Raw genomic sequence first — 14,458 nt, forward strand, 5'->3', positions numbered from 1 at the left:
TGTAAACTCATAAGAAGGCATAATGTGTCCCAAGTGTCACACTCTTCAGTTTCCAGTGGGATCCTTTCAGTTTCCACAGCCGCCATGTTCTGCCTCTCAGTGTAAAAATCAGGAAGAGAGGCCAAAAGCATTGAGTTCATCGATCCCATGACCATATTCCAAAACGAACTCAAGTAACCTGAAGCCTGTCTAGGAGACTGCTTATCATCCCTAAATCACTGGAGAGAGATACACTAACCACTTGACCAGTCTGGGCTTTACTGTCCTCCTCAGAAGATCACATTGTCATTACATCTCAGCTGACACATGGAATAGCACTTCGTGACATACTAGCGTTTCACTTTTATGGACATCTGTGTTCAAATGATTGAGTTTGGGGGACAGTTTTTATTTTTAAAATAATTTTTGAGTAAGATTGTCCACATGGCTCAAAATTCAGAAGGTGCAAAAGGCATACATGAAAAATGTTTTAATGTTTTATTTAATTTTGAGAGAGCGTGAGCAGGGGAGGGACAGAGAGAGAGGGAGTCAGAGGATCTGAAGTGGGCTCTGAGCTGACAGCAGCCAGCCCATGGACTCGAACTCACAAACCAGGAGACCATGGCCTGAACGGAAGTCAGACGTTCACCTGACTGAGCCACCCAGGTGCCCTGAAAATTTTTTCTCCTGTTGGTTTTTCTCAACAGAGGTAATCAGTGTTACCAAGTTGTTGTGTATTCTTCCAAAGATATTGTATGCATATGCCGGCCAATATTTATATACATACACGTTTTTTGGTCCTGTGTTTACCCAAATGGTAAGGTAGAAAAATGGGACTTGGCAATCCCCCTGGTAAGTGAGTCCACAGGCAAAGGCTTTAATGCTGCTGTGCTGTGTTAGAGTCCCATTCATTTCATGTAATCAAAGAACGAAATTTTACATCTCATGTTCTATGAACAATGGGAATCTTACAGGCAATATAGACAGTTTCTCTGGTTAAATTAAGAAAAAACACTTACCTGAGTGGCATGTTCCCTTTTGCAGTTATGATTTGGTAGCAAGTCTAGAGTATTTTCATTTAAAGACAGAAGCATGATTTTTGAAATATTTGTACAAATAGTGATCAACCATAATAAACCTCCACAGTCGACCTTGCTCTATATATTCTTTGATGATTCTTTGCTTTTCTTACTTTATGAACATTTTAAAGTTCTTGAGACCCTGCCACATTGCTTTCCTGTCAGTCGTACATTTCTGTATCTCAATCATACATTTGTGTATCTGAGGACTTAAGTACACAAGGCATCACGGTAGGTGCTCAGCAATGGATTGGTGAACTGTGCGGTCATTGCTGGCCGGTAATGGAACTGACGGTTTAGACTACTTGAGAGACACATGCTAACCAAAGAGCCTCACTCATCTCTGTGTGTGTGTGTGTGTGTGTGTGTGTGTGTGTGTGTGCGCGCGCGCGCGCGCGCAAATAAGTATGGTGAATGTTAGACAGGAAAAGGACAGGGGGCTACAAGAGTGTAAATAAAACAGGGGTCCCTTCCTTGTCTGATGACTCAGAGAAGGCTCCTCTGAGGAATCACCCTTATGTCTGAGATCTGAAAGTATAAATGGGAATTAACTAAATATATTTGTGGAAGCATCAGGGTGAAAGAGTGGGTAGCATTTCAACTAAGTAAAGAAATAAAAACTTAAATAATAACTAATCATTATGCATATTAAATTTGTCCAGTATATGTATTAAACTTATCCAACATTAGGCATATTAAACTTGTCCAAATTTTAAACTTGTCCACTTATACATATTTATCCAAAGGTACATATGTATATGTGCATATATATGTATGTATATGTGTGTGTATATATACATATAGATATATATATGTATGTATACACACACAACATATATATATATATATGCAACATATACATATATATATAACAACACAAAGTATGTGAAGAAAGATACAGCCATTCTTCTTAGAATGCAATTTGGCAGTATTTGTTAAGAATTATAAAAATGTCCATATTCAAAAGTTCTACACCTGTTCGTTATCCCTTCAACTGTAGAAGGAAACCAAGTATCCAAATCAAATCAATTTAAACCTGGCTGTGGAAAGCCTAAACATGCCTCCCTGACCATGCAAGCATCTGAGCCCACACCTCTGAGCAGGGCCATGGACAGGCTGAGCTTCCTGGCACCAGACTGAGAAACACTCTGTGTAGCTCACAGTCTTGGGGTCTTTAGTTTTAAGTCAGTGAGTGGTACGCATCCACTTATGAGTCATTCCCTTTATAGCCTATAGCTAGCAAAAGTGTTCCACACAGAATCTGCTCTCATCCACTTTACTAGAATCATGAGGGTAAAAGTAGGTAACAAGAGTTTAAAGATTTTTCTTCTTTTTTTCTTTTCTTTTTAATGCTTTAAAAAAATTTTTTTTTAATTTTTTTTTAACGTTTATTTATTTTCGAGACAGACAGAGACAGAGCATGAACAGGGGAGGAGCAGAGAGAGAGGGAGACACAGAATCTGAAACAGGCTCCAGGCTCTGAGCTGTCAGCACAGAACCTGACGCGGGGCTCGAACTCACGGACCATGAGCTCATAACCTGAGCCAAAGTCGGATGCTTAACCGACCAAGCCACCCAGGCGCCCCTAAAAAATTTTTTTAACATTTCTTTATTTTTGAGAGAGAGGGAGGCACAGAATCCCTAGCAGGCTGCAGGCTCTGAGCTGTCAGCACAGAACCCAGTGCTGGACTGGAACCCACAAACCGTGAGATCATGACCTGAGCTGAAGTTGGACACTTAACCAACTGAGCCACCCAGGCGCCCCTCCATGCAACCTTTAAAAAGAGTTCTGTGGGCCATTTGAGTAAATATAAATTTCTGTCAGCAAGTTATGCAATCATGCCAATGTAGCTTTTAGAACTCTGAAAATGAATCAGGATTAACACATTTCTATTGTTGCCACCCCTCAGATTATTTTTGATGTAAGTGAAATAATCTCTTCTTTCTACTGCAGTAGACGGGTACAAATGAAGACCCTTTAAACGTGCCAAAGAAAAATCTGGAGGATTCTTGTGTTCCTTTTACCCCCTCTGTTGTGAAAGCACTTTTCGTAAGTCCTAGAATTCAGAGAGTTTAAATTTGACACATTTTAAAAAATAATTGTTTTCATGCCCAGAGATTTTCTGCTAACCAGTTTCTGCCGAATATTAGGGAAGAATTTATTTTTTCTTCCATTATATTCATTTTTGGGGGGAAGCTTAACCAAAATAATTCCGTTGAACAGAAGCCATTGTTATGATGTTATGATTGCCAGGGTAGCAACAATACATTTCTTAGGTGTTTTTTTTTTTTTAAAGATGGGAAATCACACTTGATAGGACATTTCTGTAACATTGTTTCAGAATTAAAAGTGTGTGTGTGTGTGTGTGTGTGTGTGTGTGCGTGTGCGCGCGCCCGTGTGTGTGCAAGAGAGAGAGAAAGATTGTTGCCAGCCTCCAAAAATAATTTCTTCTCAATAAAGGTAAAGACCTACATGACTTTAAAATAGAACTAATTCTATAAAAATCCGAACTATCTGAGCAAAGGAAAATAAGGTAGAAAGGAGTTTTCCTTTGAGAAAAGGGTGGTGAAGAACCGGCCAACCACAACAGCAGCCGCTGCCCTGGGCTGTTTCTCATTCCGAAGGTCCCGCCCCCTTCCCTGGCCTCCCCTCCCCCAGACCAATCAAAGGATTAGCCTACAGGTTTGGAAACAACAGCAGCCTGAGTTGAAGGGTTGTTTTTTTTCCCCCCTTGTTGTGTTTAAATGCAGGAACTAGAGAAGTCTTTGGCCAACTGGACCCAGAACTTGAAAGAACTTCACACTCTGAAGACCGACTTAACCCAGCACATTCTTGCGGAGGACGTGATGGTTTTGGAGGAGCAAACAGAGCATTTGCACAGACAATGGGAAGACCTCTGCTTGAGAGTAAGTCAGTTAACTGCAGGGCACGGCTGTTCTGGAGTTTATTGAAATGTCTCCAAAGGCCAGACAAAGTAGAAAGGGGCTTAATTTCATTGAACCGGAGGCCCTTTTCAATTGGAGCCCAGGCTGGCTGCTGTTCCTTTAGAAGGCAGCAACATGGTTAAGAGATTTGACCCTTTGTTTCTCCAATGCTCAATGCTGGAGGTTTGCACACTTTTAATAAGCTTTTTAAAAACTCACCTTAAATGGGGTTGGGGGGGGGGGGGAAATTGCAGTTACCGGCAGCTGTGAGCTTTCTGCTCTCTGTCTTAAACAGATGACCAGTACCCACTGGTATATTAGAATCAGGACTTCAGCAAAGAGGTCTTGTCCGGCCTTAAGAGCGATGTCTCTGCAGTATCTCTCTGGGCCCAATGAGCAGCAACAGTCTTACTTAGTGCCTGACACAGGGGTATTTCATCTGAGAACTCTGTATTCACATGCAATCCGATGTTCCTTTCAAGTAGCTGGTTTTTTAAAACTCTCTAAAAGAAACCATCAACAGCTACACGTAGTACCTCCATGGATCACTTCTCCTTAATAAACATTGGATCGTGGTTAGAGTATGATAGTAGTACATGTTTGTGACAGGATGGAACTAAAGGGTTCGAAAAGGTCTTTGTTTTGAGAACATATAATCCTAAGAAAAATAAATTCCTTAATCTCATTTTTGTGAATGAAAAAGTGTATTTAAAAGATGAAATTCACTTTTGAGTGCCTTTGAGTAAAGTAAAATAATTTTTTCTTCTTGACTTTAGTATTTAACATTCACAATGAACCATAATTTTAAATGATCTCTTAGAATTTTTGTTCATATTTGATATAAAAGAAAATATTTAGAGTATGTGAAAAGCCTCCTAAAACTTAAGGTAGAAGCGGGAGACTGGGGCCCAGATGTTCTTTTAATTGTTACCATTAGGAAACCAATCAGAATGGCGCTGTGCAAAATGCCAGGATTTTAAAAAGCTAAGATAAACAGATGCCCTCAGGAATGGAAACACAAAACTTGTTTTTTAGGGATAGTTCTTTGAGCCTTCTTAACACGTTTGGCTGGGTGAATGTATAAGCATTAAGTATTTTTGCCTCACTCTGAGAAGATTACTTGTTTTCATTGTACATAGCAGGAAAATCTCTGGGAGTTCTACCTTAGTTTCCCCATCTGTAAGGTGGGGTGTTAAAACTTTATCTGGGGCGCCTGGGTGGCTCAGTGGTTTGAGCGACCGGCTGTCCGTGAGTTTGAGCCCCGCGTGGGGCTCTGTGCTGACAGCTCAGAGCCTAGAGCCCGCTTTGGATTCTGTGTCCCCTTCTCTGCCCCTCCCCCACTCATGCTCTGTCTCTCTGTCTCTCTCTCAAAAATAGATAAACATTAAAAAAAAAAAAAAAAACTTTATCAAAAGAACTCTTAGCTACTTCTTTTAACCCTGTAAGATTCTCAAGATTTTTAAGAGCTGAGAATACTTTTGTACATTTAGAAAGTCTGATTTGCATTCTTTATACTTAACTTGTAAATTTGAACCCTTTAAGGAGGAAGAGCCTTTGTGGAAGTCAGCTTAGGGGTTGCTAATGCATAATAGAGCACTGGGTAAGTGGGGTCAGCCTGCTCACTACAGACCAGTATATGATTGCATTTCCATACTTTGCATCCAAAGCCAGAGGGCATAATGGGAAGGTGGATTAAATGAGAAATGTGCATTTGTTTTTTAATTTTACTTTGCTTTAGTTTGGAAATCTACCACTAAAATGGTGAAATAATTTTAATTTTTAGTCCATTTGCATTATAAACGTTAAATTAATGTTTTGATCTAGATTTATAGTTTTTAAGTTGAATAGGCAGGACATTGGCCTTAAATAGAAATAAGGACTTGGTCATTTTTAAAAAGATAAAAGATTTGGGAGCATCTGGGTGGCTTAGTTGGTTAAGTGTCTAACTCTTGATTTCAGCTCAGGTCTTGATTAGGGTCGTGAGTTCAAGCCCCATGTTACATGCTGGGTGTGGAACCTACTTTAAAAAAAAAAAAGTAAAAGGTTTGGGTCATAAAATTGTAAATTATCATGTAGCAAGCCATCAATAAAAGTATATTGAAAGAACAAGGATCAGAAGAAATTTGGGTGATGTTTACTGTTTTTAGCTTATTTTTCCTATCTTATTTTTAATATGACCTGGTAATAGTAGATATGCATTGAATAAAACTGAATTCTTTCGGTCAGTTACACTTCAGACATAATCTTTATTGTGTTGCTTTTATGGCATTTATCAAAAGATGTAACTGTTGGGGCACCTGGGTGGCTCAGTCGGTTGAGCGTCCGACTTCAGGCTCAGGTCACGATCTCGCAGTCCGTGAGTTCGAGCCCCGCGTCAGGCTCTGTGCTAACAGCTCAGAGCCTGGGGCCTGCTTCGAACTCGGTGTCTCCCTCTCTCTCTTCCCCTCACCCACTCACACCCCCCACCTCTGTCAAAAATAAATAAACATTTAAAAAAATTTTTTTAAAGAAAAAAAAGGTATAACTGTTGATGTTGAACCCCAGGTAGTGGGTAAAGTTATTTAAGTCTACAGGGTTACTGATTAAAATGAATGAAATTCATAGTCTTTTTAATGGGGGGAAGGGAAAGGAAATAGTTTCCTTCCTGCCAACACTCAGCTGCCAAATTCATTTTCATTTCCAGGTGGCTATACGCAAACAGGAGATTGAAGACAGACTCAATTCATGGATTGTGTTCAATGAAAAAAATAAAGAGTTGTGTGCATGGCTGGTGCAGATGGAAAACAAAGTTCTACAGACAGCGGATCTTAGTATTGAAGAAATGATTGAAAAGTTACAGAAGGTAAGCAGGAATATCCAGGTAGTTGCCGTTAGGACTGCCTCGGAATGCTCTGCCCTCATTCCCAGGCTCGCAGTGGCCTAACCTGTTAGATATGTTTCTAATAACATTGCAGAAATTTGAACGCCTTTCTCACTGTCTTTATTCCTTCGCAGAGAAAAGTTGGTAAGTGATGGGGGAGATGTGGGACCATCATAGGAGGGCATGAGGCTTGTTGTGCCTACTCTCAGGAAGTCTGGCCAGAGCAGGGCTCTTGTCAGCTTAAGCATCAGTTCATACGCCAGGGGTTGTGGCTTCTCTGGTTGTCGCTATGAGGGAGCTCTCCTCGCCAAAGGGGAGATGCCAACAGCAACTGGGGCTCATAATTTTTGAAATGGCCACCAGGCTCCACAGGGAAAGGCTTCTTGCTGCGGTCACCCAAAATGCCACTCGGTTATTGCAAGAAAGCTCTTACTGGGGCTCCTGAGTGGCTCGGTCGGTTAAGCATCCCAATTCCGCAGAGCCTGCTTCAGATCTTGCGTCTCCCTCTCTCTCTGCCCCTCCCCCACTCACACTCTTTCTCTCTCTCTCTCTCTCTCTCTCTCTCAAAAATAACTTTTTAAAAAATTTGTTTAGAAAGAAAGTGGGGCGCCTGGGTGGCTCAGTCGGTTGAGCACCTGACTTCGGCTCAGGTCATGATCTCACGGTCTGTTGAGTTTGAGCCCCACGTCGAGCTCTGTGTCGACAGCTCAGAACCTGGAGCCTGCTTCAGATTCTGTGTCTCCCTCTGTCTTTGACCCTCCCCCCTTCATGCTCTGTCTCTCTCCATCTCAAAAATAAATAAACATTTAAAAAAATTTTTTTAATAAAAATAAAAAAGTAAAAAGATAATAACTACTGGGGTGCCTGGGTGACTTGGTTAAGCGTCCGATTTCGGCTCAGGTCATGATCTCACCATTCCCGAGTTTGAGCCCTGCGTCGGGCTCTGTGCTGACAACTCAGAGCCTGGAGCCTGCTTCAGATTCTGTGTTTCCCTCTCTCTCTGCTCCTCCCCCACTCACACTCTGTCTCTATCTCAAAAGTAAATAAACATTAAAAAAATTTTTGTTTAAAAAGTTAACTACTGCCTTACGTATTACACATGAGCCAAGTGGGTGTTGTTTGACTTTTTAGCTACTCACTGAAGAGTTGCATTAACAGGTAAGAGAAGTTTTTGAATTCTTTTTTAATTTCAAGAGGTGGCTGTATGTTTGTGACTGGCGAAGAAACGAATTTCCAGTAGTAACTGAGGCTTTTGTGTTTTGGTGTCTTTGCCAGGACTGCATGGAAGAAATAAACTTGTTTAGTGAAAACAAGTTACAGTTAAAACAAATGGGTGACCAGTTGATCAAGGCCAGCAACAAGACAAGAGCAGCTGAGATCGATGATAAGCTCAACAAAATCAATGACCGCTGGCAGCATCTTTTTGATGTCATTGGATCAAGGTGAGAAATGGCCTAGAAGTTACTCTTATTTCCTAGGCACCGTGGTGACATCACACATCCAGAAACTAAGCTTAGTCTCCTCTAAAGCAGCCTAGCAGTTTCATAAACTTAGGAAGGCAAACTTCGGTTGAAATTCTTATTTCAACCTTTTAGGAAGATTGTATTTTCATATATGAGACTTCAGTGTTTTTTTTCTTTAGCTTAAAATTTCATGTGAAGTTAGGTTTAATTTGAGAAGAGATCCTGGACGAAGTATTTAGAAACTTCAACTCTACTTCAATGCTTGTGTGTCCCCCGGATGAAATCGTCTCTGCCTGTCCCTGCTTGTACGTAGGCAAATGCAAGTAGGTCGGGACATGTGCCTGATTTCTAGATGCTGGTCTGCAGGCCCCAGTGGGCATCTGGTCCTACGATGTGGCCTTAGGAGGCGTGTCGGTGGCCACAAATCAAAGCTATATTCTGTAGTGCAACCTTATCAGAAATAAGACTGGTGATTTTTATCTCCCCTCACAGAGTAATGAAGCTGACACCACCCAGAGCTTTTAAGTGTCTTTTGTCTTCAAATTCTCTCTCCAAAGACAGACCCCAACCGAAATGTTTTTCACGTGCAACCTGGCTTGCAAAAAATGGTCACTCAGCTCTGGGACCACTCATGCAGCTTTGTATTTATACCGGCCATGCGACTCTGTTCTGTAGCAGTGTGCTCAGATATTTGGAACACGCCTGAGATGCAGAATATACAGGAGGACCTGTAAGGAGAATGAGGAATTAGGGAGTAATGAAAATAAGATGCTCTTAATAATTTGGCATTTATTTCCTTGACCTCACTGTTTACTGTAAACCGTAAGTGAACCTGATTCAATCAGCAAGGGCGCCAGGCTAAGGGCTACGAGAATTACAGACAGGAAGTAAGATGAGTCAATTACGTTAATGGGAGCAGACATCTGAGCAGCTGTAAAGCCAAGTGGTTTGAGAGCTCAGAGCTCATCTTTCTGGAGTGGGGGCAGGAATGAGGAGGAGCCTTTCAGAGGAGTGGTGTTTCCAGATGGTCCTGAGTGATGGGTTGAGATCCTTGAGGGTTACTGGTGGCAGAGACCGTTACGTTGTGAGCAAAAGGATACAGGGATCGAGCAGTTTGGAAGTCTTTCAGAAAAAAACAGGAAGCTCCATTGGCTCAAATGTAGGAGATGAAGCTAGGGAGGTAGATCAGGGCTAATGCTTAAAAGACCTTCAATCTCAACCGAAGATTTGGCCTCCTAAATAAAGTCTGAGTCATTCATGGTTCTTTAGCAGTGGAGGGTTTGCCAAAACAAGTATTAGGGTGATTTGGCTGGCAGCATAGGCTGGGCTGAATTTAACTTGTCTGTATTGCCAGTTGAAAAAAAAAAAATCTGTAGAAATCCATGGTGGTAACCCAAATAAGGATTAAGAGCACAGGTTTTGAACACATCCTGCCTTTGTCACTTACTGTAGAAACTTGAGTGGTAGCTAACCTTTATTTTATTATTATTTTTTTAACGTTTATTTATTTTGGGGACAGAGAAACAGAGTGTGAGTGAGTGGGGGAGGGGCAGAGAGCGCGGGAGACACAGAATCCAAAACAGGCTCCAGGCTCTGAGCTGTCAGCACACAGCCCGACGCGGGGCTCGAACTCAAAAACTGTGAGATCATGACCTGAGCTGAAGCCGGACACTGAACCAACTGAGCCACCTAAGCACTCCAGATCTAACCTTTCTAAGCCTCAGTTTCCAAATCTGCAAACTATGTCCAATAGCACTGCTTACGTCAGAGGCTGCTATGAGGATGAATGGTTTGTGTCTCGCATGTGGCACAGGACCAGCCTGGAGGAGCCAGCATTCCCTGAGTGGCTGTTATCATTGTTTTCCCCTAAGAAGACTGTAAGACGAAGTAGCATGTTTATTAAATGGGAGAGGATTCCCTCAGTTGTGTCTGATACTAAGAGGTCTTTCTTCCGGGAGACGAGTGTCTTTGACTCTCTTAAATTCCCAGTGCACCTGGGTGGCTCAGTTGCTTAAGCGTCCCACTCTTGATTTGGGCTCAGGTCATGATCTCATAGGCTCTGAGCTGGGCATGGAGCCTGCTTAAGATTCTCTGTCTCCTTCTCCCCCTGCCTCTCTCTCTGTCTCTCCCTCTCTTTAAAAACAAAACAACAACAACAGAGCGTCTCAGATACTGGTTGACGTGAACATTTCAGTGCTTAAGAATGCGATCGTTTCTGTTAAGTAAATTGTGTCTAGTATGTCTTTGTTGACATCATCTTTATATCCTAAGTCTTCTGGAGCACCTGGCGCTAATCGAGGGTATGATGACATCAGACCTGTTTATGGGTCATTTAGGAGCAAGGTCTAGATTATGCTTCCCGAAGACTAGAGTGACAGTCCATTCTTTTTTTTTTTTCTTTTTTCTTTTTTAATGTTTATTTATTTGAGGGGGGAGGGACAGAGAGAGAGAGAGGAAGAGAGAATCCCAAGCAGTCTCTGCCCTGTCAGCACAGAGCCCACCTGAGGCTTGACCTCATGAAACTCGAGATCATGACCTGAGCCAAAAATCCAGAGTCAGGTGCTCAACCAGCTGAGCCACCCAGGTACCCCTGCGAGCTATATTCTTGACCATGTGCTTTTTATACATGATTCCACTTAATCGTCATTGTATTCTGAAAGGTAGATACCATTATCCCATTTTACAGATAAGGAGACCGAGAAGTTGAAGATGAGTAACCTGCCTGTAATTACCTAGCTAGCATGTGAGGCGCCAGGATTTCCACTCATAGTGGTGTTGCCTCCCTGCTCCCCTAGACTCTTGCGGTTTGTAGCGAAGAGAACAGAATGAGAGTCTAATCCCTTCAAAACTAGAGGACTTGGGAGAGAGTAATTTCTCTTCTCTTAAAGCAAAGACCAGGTGAGACAGATGGCTGAGAGTCTAAGAAGCTCTGAGTGGGGTTTACCCTTCAGTTGACTTTGTGAGTTGAGGCAAGCTGAGACCTGCCATAGCCTCGCGTGGAATTAGCTCCTTGTCGGATCTCTGACACTGATTTCATGCTGGGTACTACACAAAGGTGTCACCACCGAGGAAAGGGGTTGGGAGCACAGGCTGCAGAATTTAGATCTGAACAATGCCAAGCAGAACCTTTAGTGTCTTGGTTGATAAACTAGGCACAAGATCCTGGATGAGAGAGCAGCAGGACAGCTGTGGGTCTGTTTGCACACATACGCTATTAGCCTGGGGCGCAGTGCGGGGTGGTTACATGGTAATGAGGAGGAGAAAGCAGGCTTAGACCCAAGCCACTGTTCTTTCTCTACTTGTAAGGTGTTCTTCAGCTTCTGTAAAATCGCTAAAGCAGAGAACCTGAAGGATACATCTCCCCAAATTACCAGCTAATCAAAGGAGGGAGCAGGGGAACCTAACCTCACATAAGGTTATATTGGCCTTGGGTGTAGACATCAAAATTCCGAGAAGTGGCTCTCCATCAGAATTGCTGCAGGAGATTTTCCCAATCGTCATGGGCCCTTGGGCAGCTGCTTACCTTAATGATATCTAAATTCATGTAAAACATGCTATTCATTTCACCGACAGAAAGGCCATTGAAGCACTATGTTTGTTTTTTTTTTTTTTTTTTTTTGGTGTATGGTGTGATTATTCTAGAACTCAATCCGACTTGATGACAAGAAATATTAATTTTACACTACTATGCTTATTTGACAGATTAAATGAAGAGTTAACTTTTTTATGTTTTGGGTTTTTTTTAATGTTTATTTATTTTTCAGACAGAGAGAAACAGAGCATGAATGGGGGGAGGGTCAGAGAGAGGGAGACACAGAATCTGAAACAGGCTCCAGGCTTCTGAGCTGTCAGCACAGAGCCTGACGCGGGGCTCGAACTCGCGACCACAAGATCATGACCTGAGCTGAAACCGGACGCCTAACCGACTGAGCCACCCAGGCGCCCCAAGAGTTAACTTTTTTTAAAATTACAGTTATTAGGGCACCTGGCTGACTGGGTCGGTAGACCATTCAACTCTTGATCTCGGGGTTGTAAGTTTGAGCCCCACATCGAGTGAAGAGATTACTTAGAAATAAAATCTTTAAAAAAATTGTTTTAAAATATGGTAGCTATTAGCTCCTCCCCCTTCATGCTTTCTTAGATAATATCTTTGAAGACTGACCCAGCAAAATGTCAATGCAGGAGAGACAACTAAATTACGAGACGTTTTCAGAACTACCAATATGTGTGATCCCGTTTTAGAAGCAGCTTGGCTACCTATTAGTGGGAACACTTTAGGCACGGGATGTTGGATGATGGACAAAAGGTACAAAGTTGGCTTGCTTCAGCCAGCACAGACCAAAGCTCTGAAAAGGGGGTCCTGCCTGCCCCCCCCCCCCCCACCTCCCCACCATCCTGCCTTCAGCGGGACTGATGCCAGAGGAAAATTCAGTCTCCTACTTCTCATCTGTGTCTACCTGGATTTCAGAAACCCAACAGTTGAACTCCTTAAAAACCCATCTACTTTTGTTTCCCAGAAACCCCTCCCCATTGCATTCAGTAAACCCCTAGCTTCATCCTATGAAGTAGGAGCCCTGTGGCCACTGGTCAGTCTGTCTTTGGTAAGTCACTTTGGCTGGTTGTGGAGCCTCTTCAGAGACCTGGGGAAAAGTAGCTGAGGAGAAGGGAAGCTCTTTTTAAAGACTCTTTCTAGCAGTATGTGTGAATGATCTGGTCAAGGCTGTCAGTGCCTAAAACAGACGGGACCACTGGATGGAAAGACATACCCCAGAATGTTTACATTGGTTATCTGTTGGTGTTGGCATCATCAGTGATTTCGGTTTTCTTTTTGCTTATCTGTTTTTTCTGAATGTTCATTATGGAAAAAGGAACCACGGGGGCTTTATTTTTTCTTTTCCTTAAGAAAAAATGTCCTCAATGTTTTTACCTTTCTCTTTAATTTCTCTTGATGGTTGGTGCGCCTGGGTGGCTCAGTCAGTTAAGCCTCTGACTTTGGCCCAGGTCATGATCTCACTGTCCGTGAGTTTGAGCCCCACGTTGGGCTCTGCGCTGTCAGCTCAGAGCCTAGGGCTTGCTTCAGATTCTGTGTCTCCCTCTCTCTCTCTGCCCCTCCCCTGCTCATGCTCTCTCTAAAAAATACAGATTTTAAAAAAAATTTAATTTCTCGTGATGGCAACGTCATTAGCAGACTTGATATCCTTAAGCCAGTGTTTCAAGGGGGGACTTGCTCAGGCATGCTTCCATACGATCCCTCCCTGTTTAGACTAGATAGTTCTCACTATCAGAAGAATCAGGTCCATGAAAAGAAACTTTTTAACTAAGCATAATTTTCACATTTCACCTACCAAACGTGAAAACCCCACCTGTTTCACAATAGTAGCAATTAAAATTTTGTCATTTAAACCTAGCAGTTATTACCATGGCGACCGTGTGTTGGGAGTGTTTTCCATCCCTTGCAGAATGGGCAGGGAGATGTGTGCCTTTTTAAGTTGATAAAGTTTTTCCTTGCTCTCTTTTTATCTGTATTTTCTCAAGGTTATTTTGGAAGACCAAACAATGCTGCTAGTCATAGAGTTGACTTGCTCTGGCCTGATCCAGTACAACTGGAAGGATTTAGAGATTTTAGTGCAGGAGAAGCCAGATGTGAGGTCACCCTCCCCATCTCCATTTTCCTTCCCATCAGCCTGATCTTTCCCCCTCCGGAGCATGGGGCTGCTGCTCCTGGGCCCTGAGGGTTGGGGAGTTTCCTCAAGAAGACCGCAACCACCAGGGGGTCAGTGAATGGACAGCATCGGGCAGCATCAGCAGGTCCAATGTACTAGTCTTTGGGGGATCATACTTAGCAGGTCCCAGGGACAGCTAAGCGTGTAGGCACCAGTTAGATGTTGCATTTGGGGAGAACGGTTTCCAAACCTGTGCTCTTAATTTCACGGGTCTAGAATGTGCTCGAGGTTTCAAGGTGTTTCAAGGTGGGGATATAATAATTACGGTATGTTGGGCTTTAGGGACCCATGAGAAATGATATTGTTGAGGCTTCAAATAAGGCTTAGAGTAAGTCTGAAAGGGGCTGGACACAAACCAAGGGTGCTCTGGTAAACAGCCACTTGGGATACCCTAGAGAAACCCAGATGAGGGATATGGAGGAATTTTCA

General features: G+C 42.7%; 1 protein-coding gene across 10 annotated transcripts in view; it reads left to right on the plus strand.

The window, feature by feature from the left end:
* Window positions 1-14,458, plus strand: part of SYNE2 (spectrin repeat containing nuclear envelope protein 2) — a 345,486-nt gene that overhangs the window by 298,215 nt on the left and 32,813 nt on the right. For all 10 annotated transcript variants that reach the window (XM_043556321.1, XM_043556324.1, XM_043556329.1 and 7 more), the window contains 3 exons: window positions 3,810-3,965; window positions 6,667-6,825; window positions 8,119-8,285. In XM_043556321.1, the coding sequence (XP_043412256.1) occupies window positions 3,810-3,965; window positions 6,667-6,825; window positions 8,119-8,285 (482 nt within the window). The remainder of the gene's footprint in view (window positions 1-3,809; window positions 3,966-6,666; window positions 6,826-8,118; window positions 8,286-14,458) is intronic.

Source organism: Prionailurus bengalensis, chromosome B3 (assembly GCF_016509475.1).
Source record: "Prionailurus bengalensis isolate Pbe53 chromosome B3, Fcat_Pben_1.1_paternal_pri, whole genome shotgun sequence".
Lineage (NCBI taxonomy): Eukaryota > Metazoa > Chordata > Mammalia > Carnivora > Felidae > Prionailurus > Prionailurus bengalensis.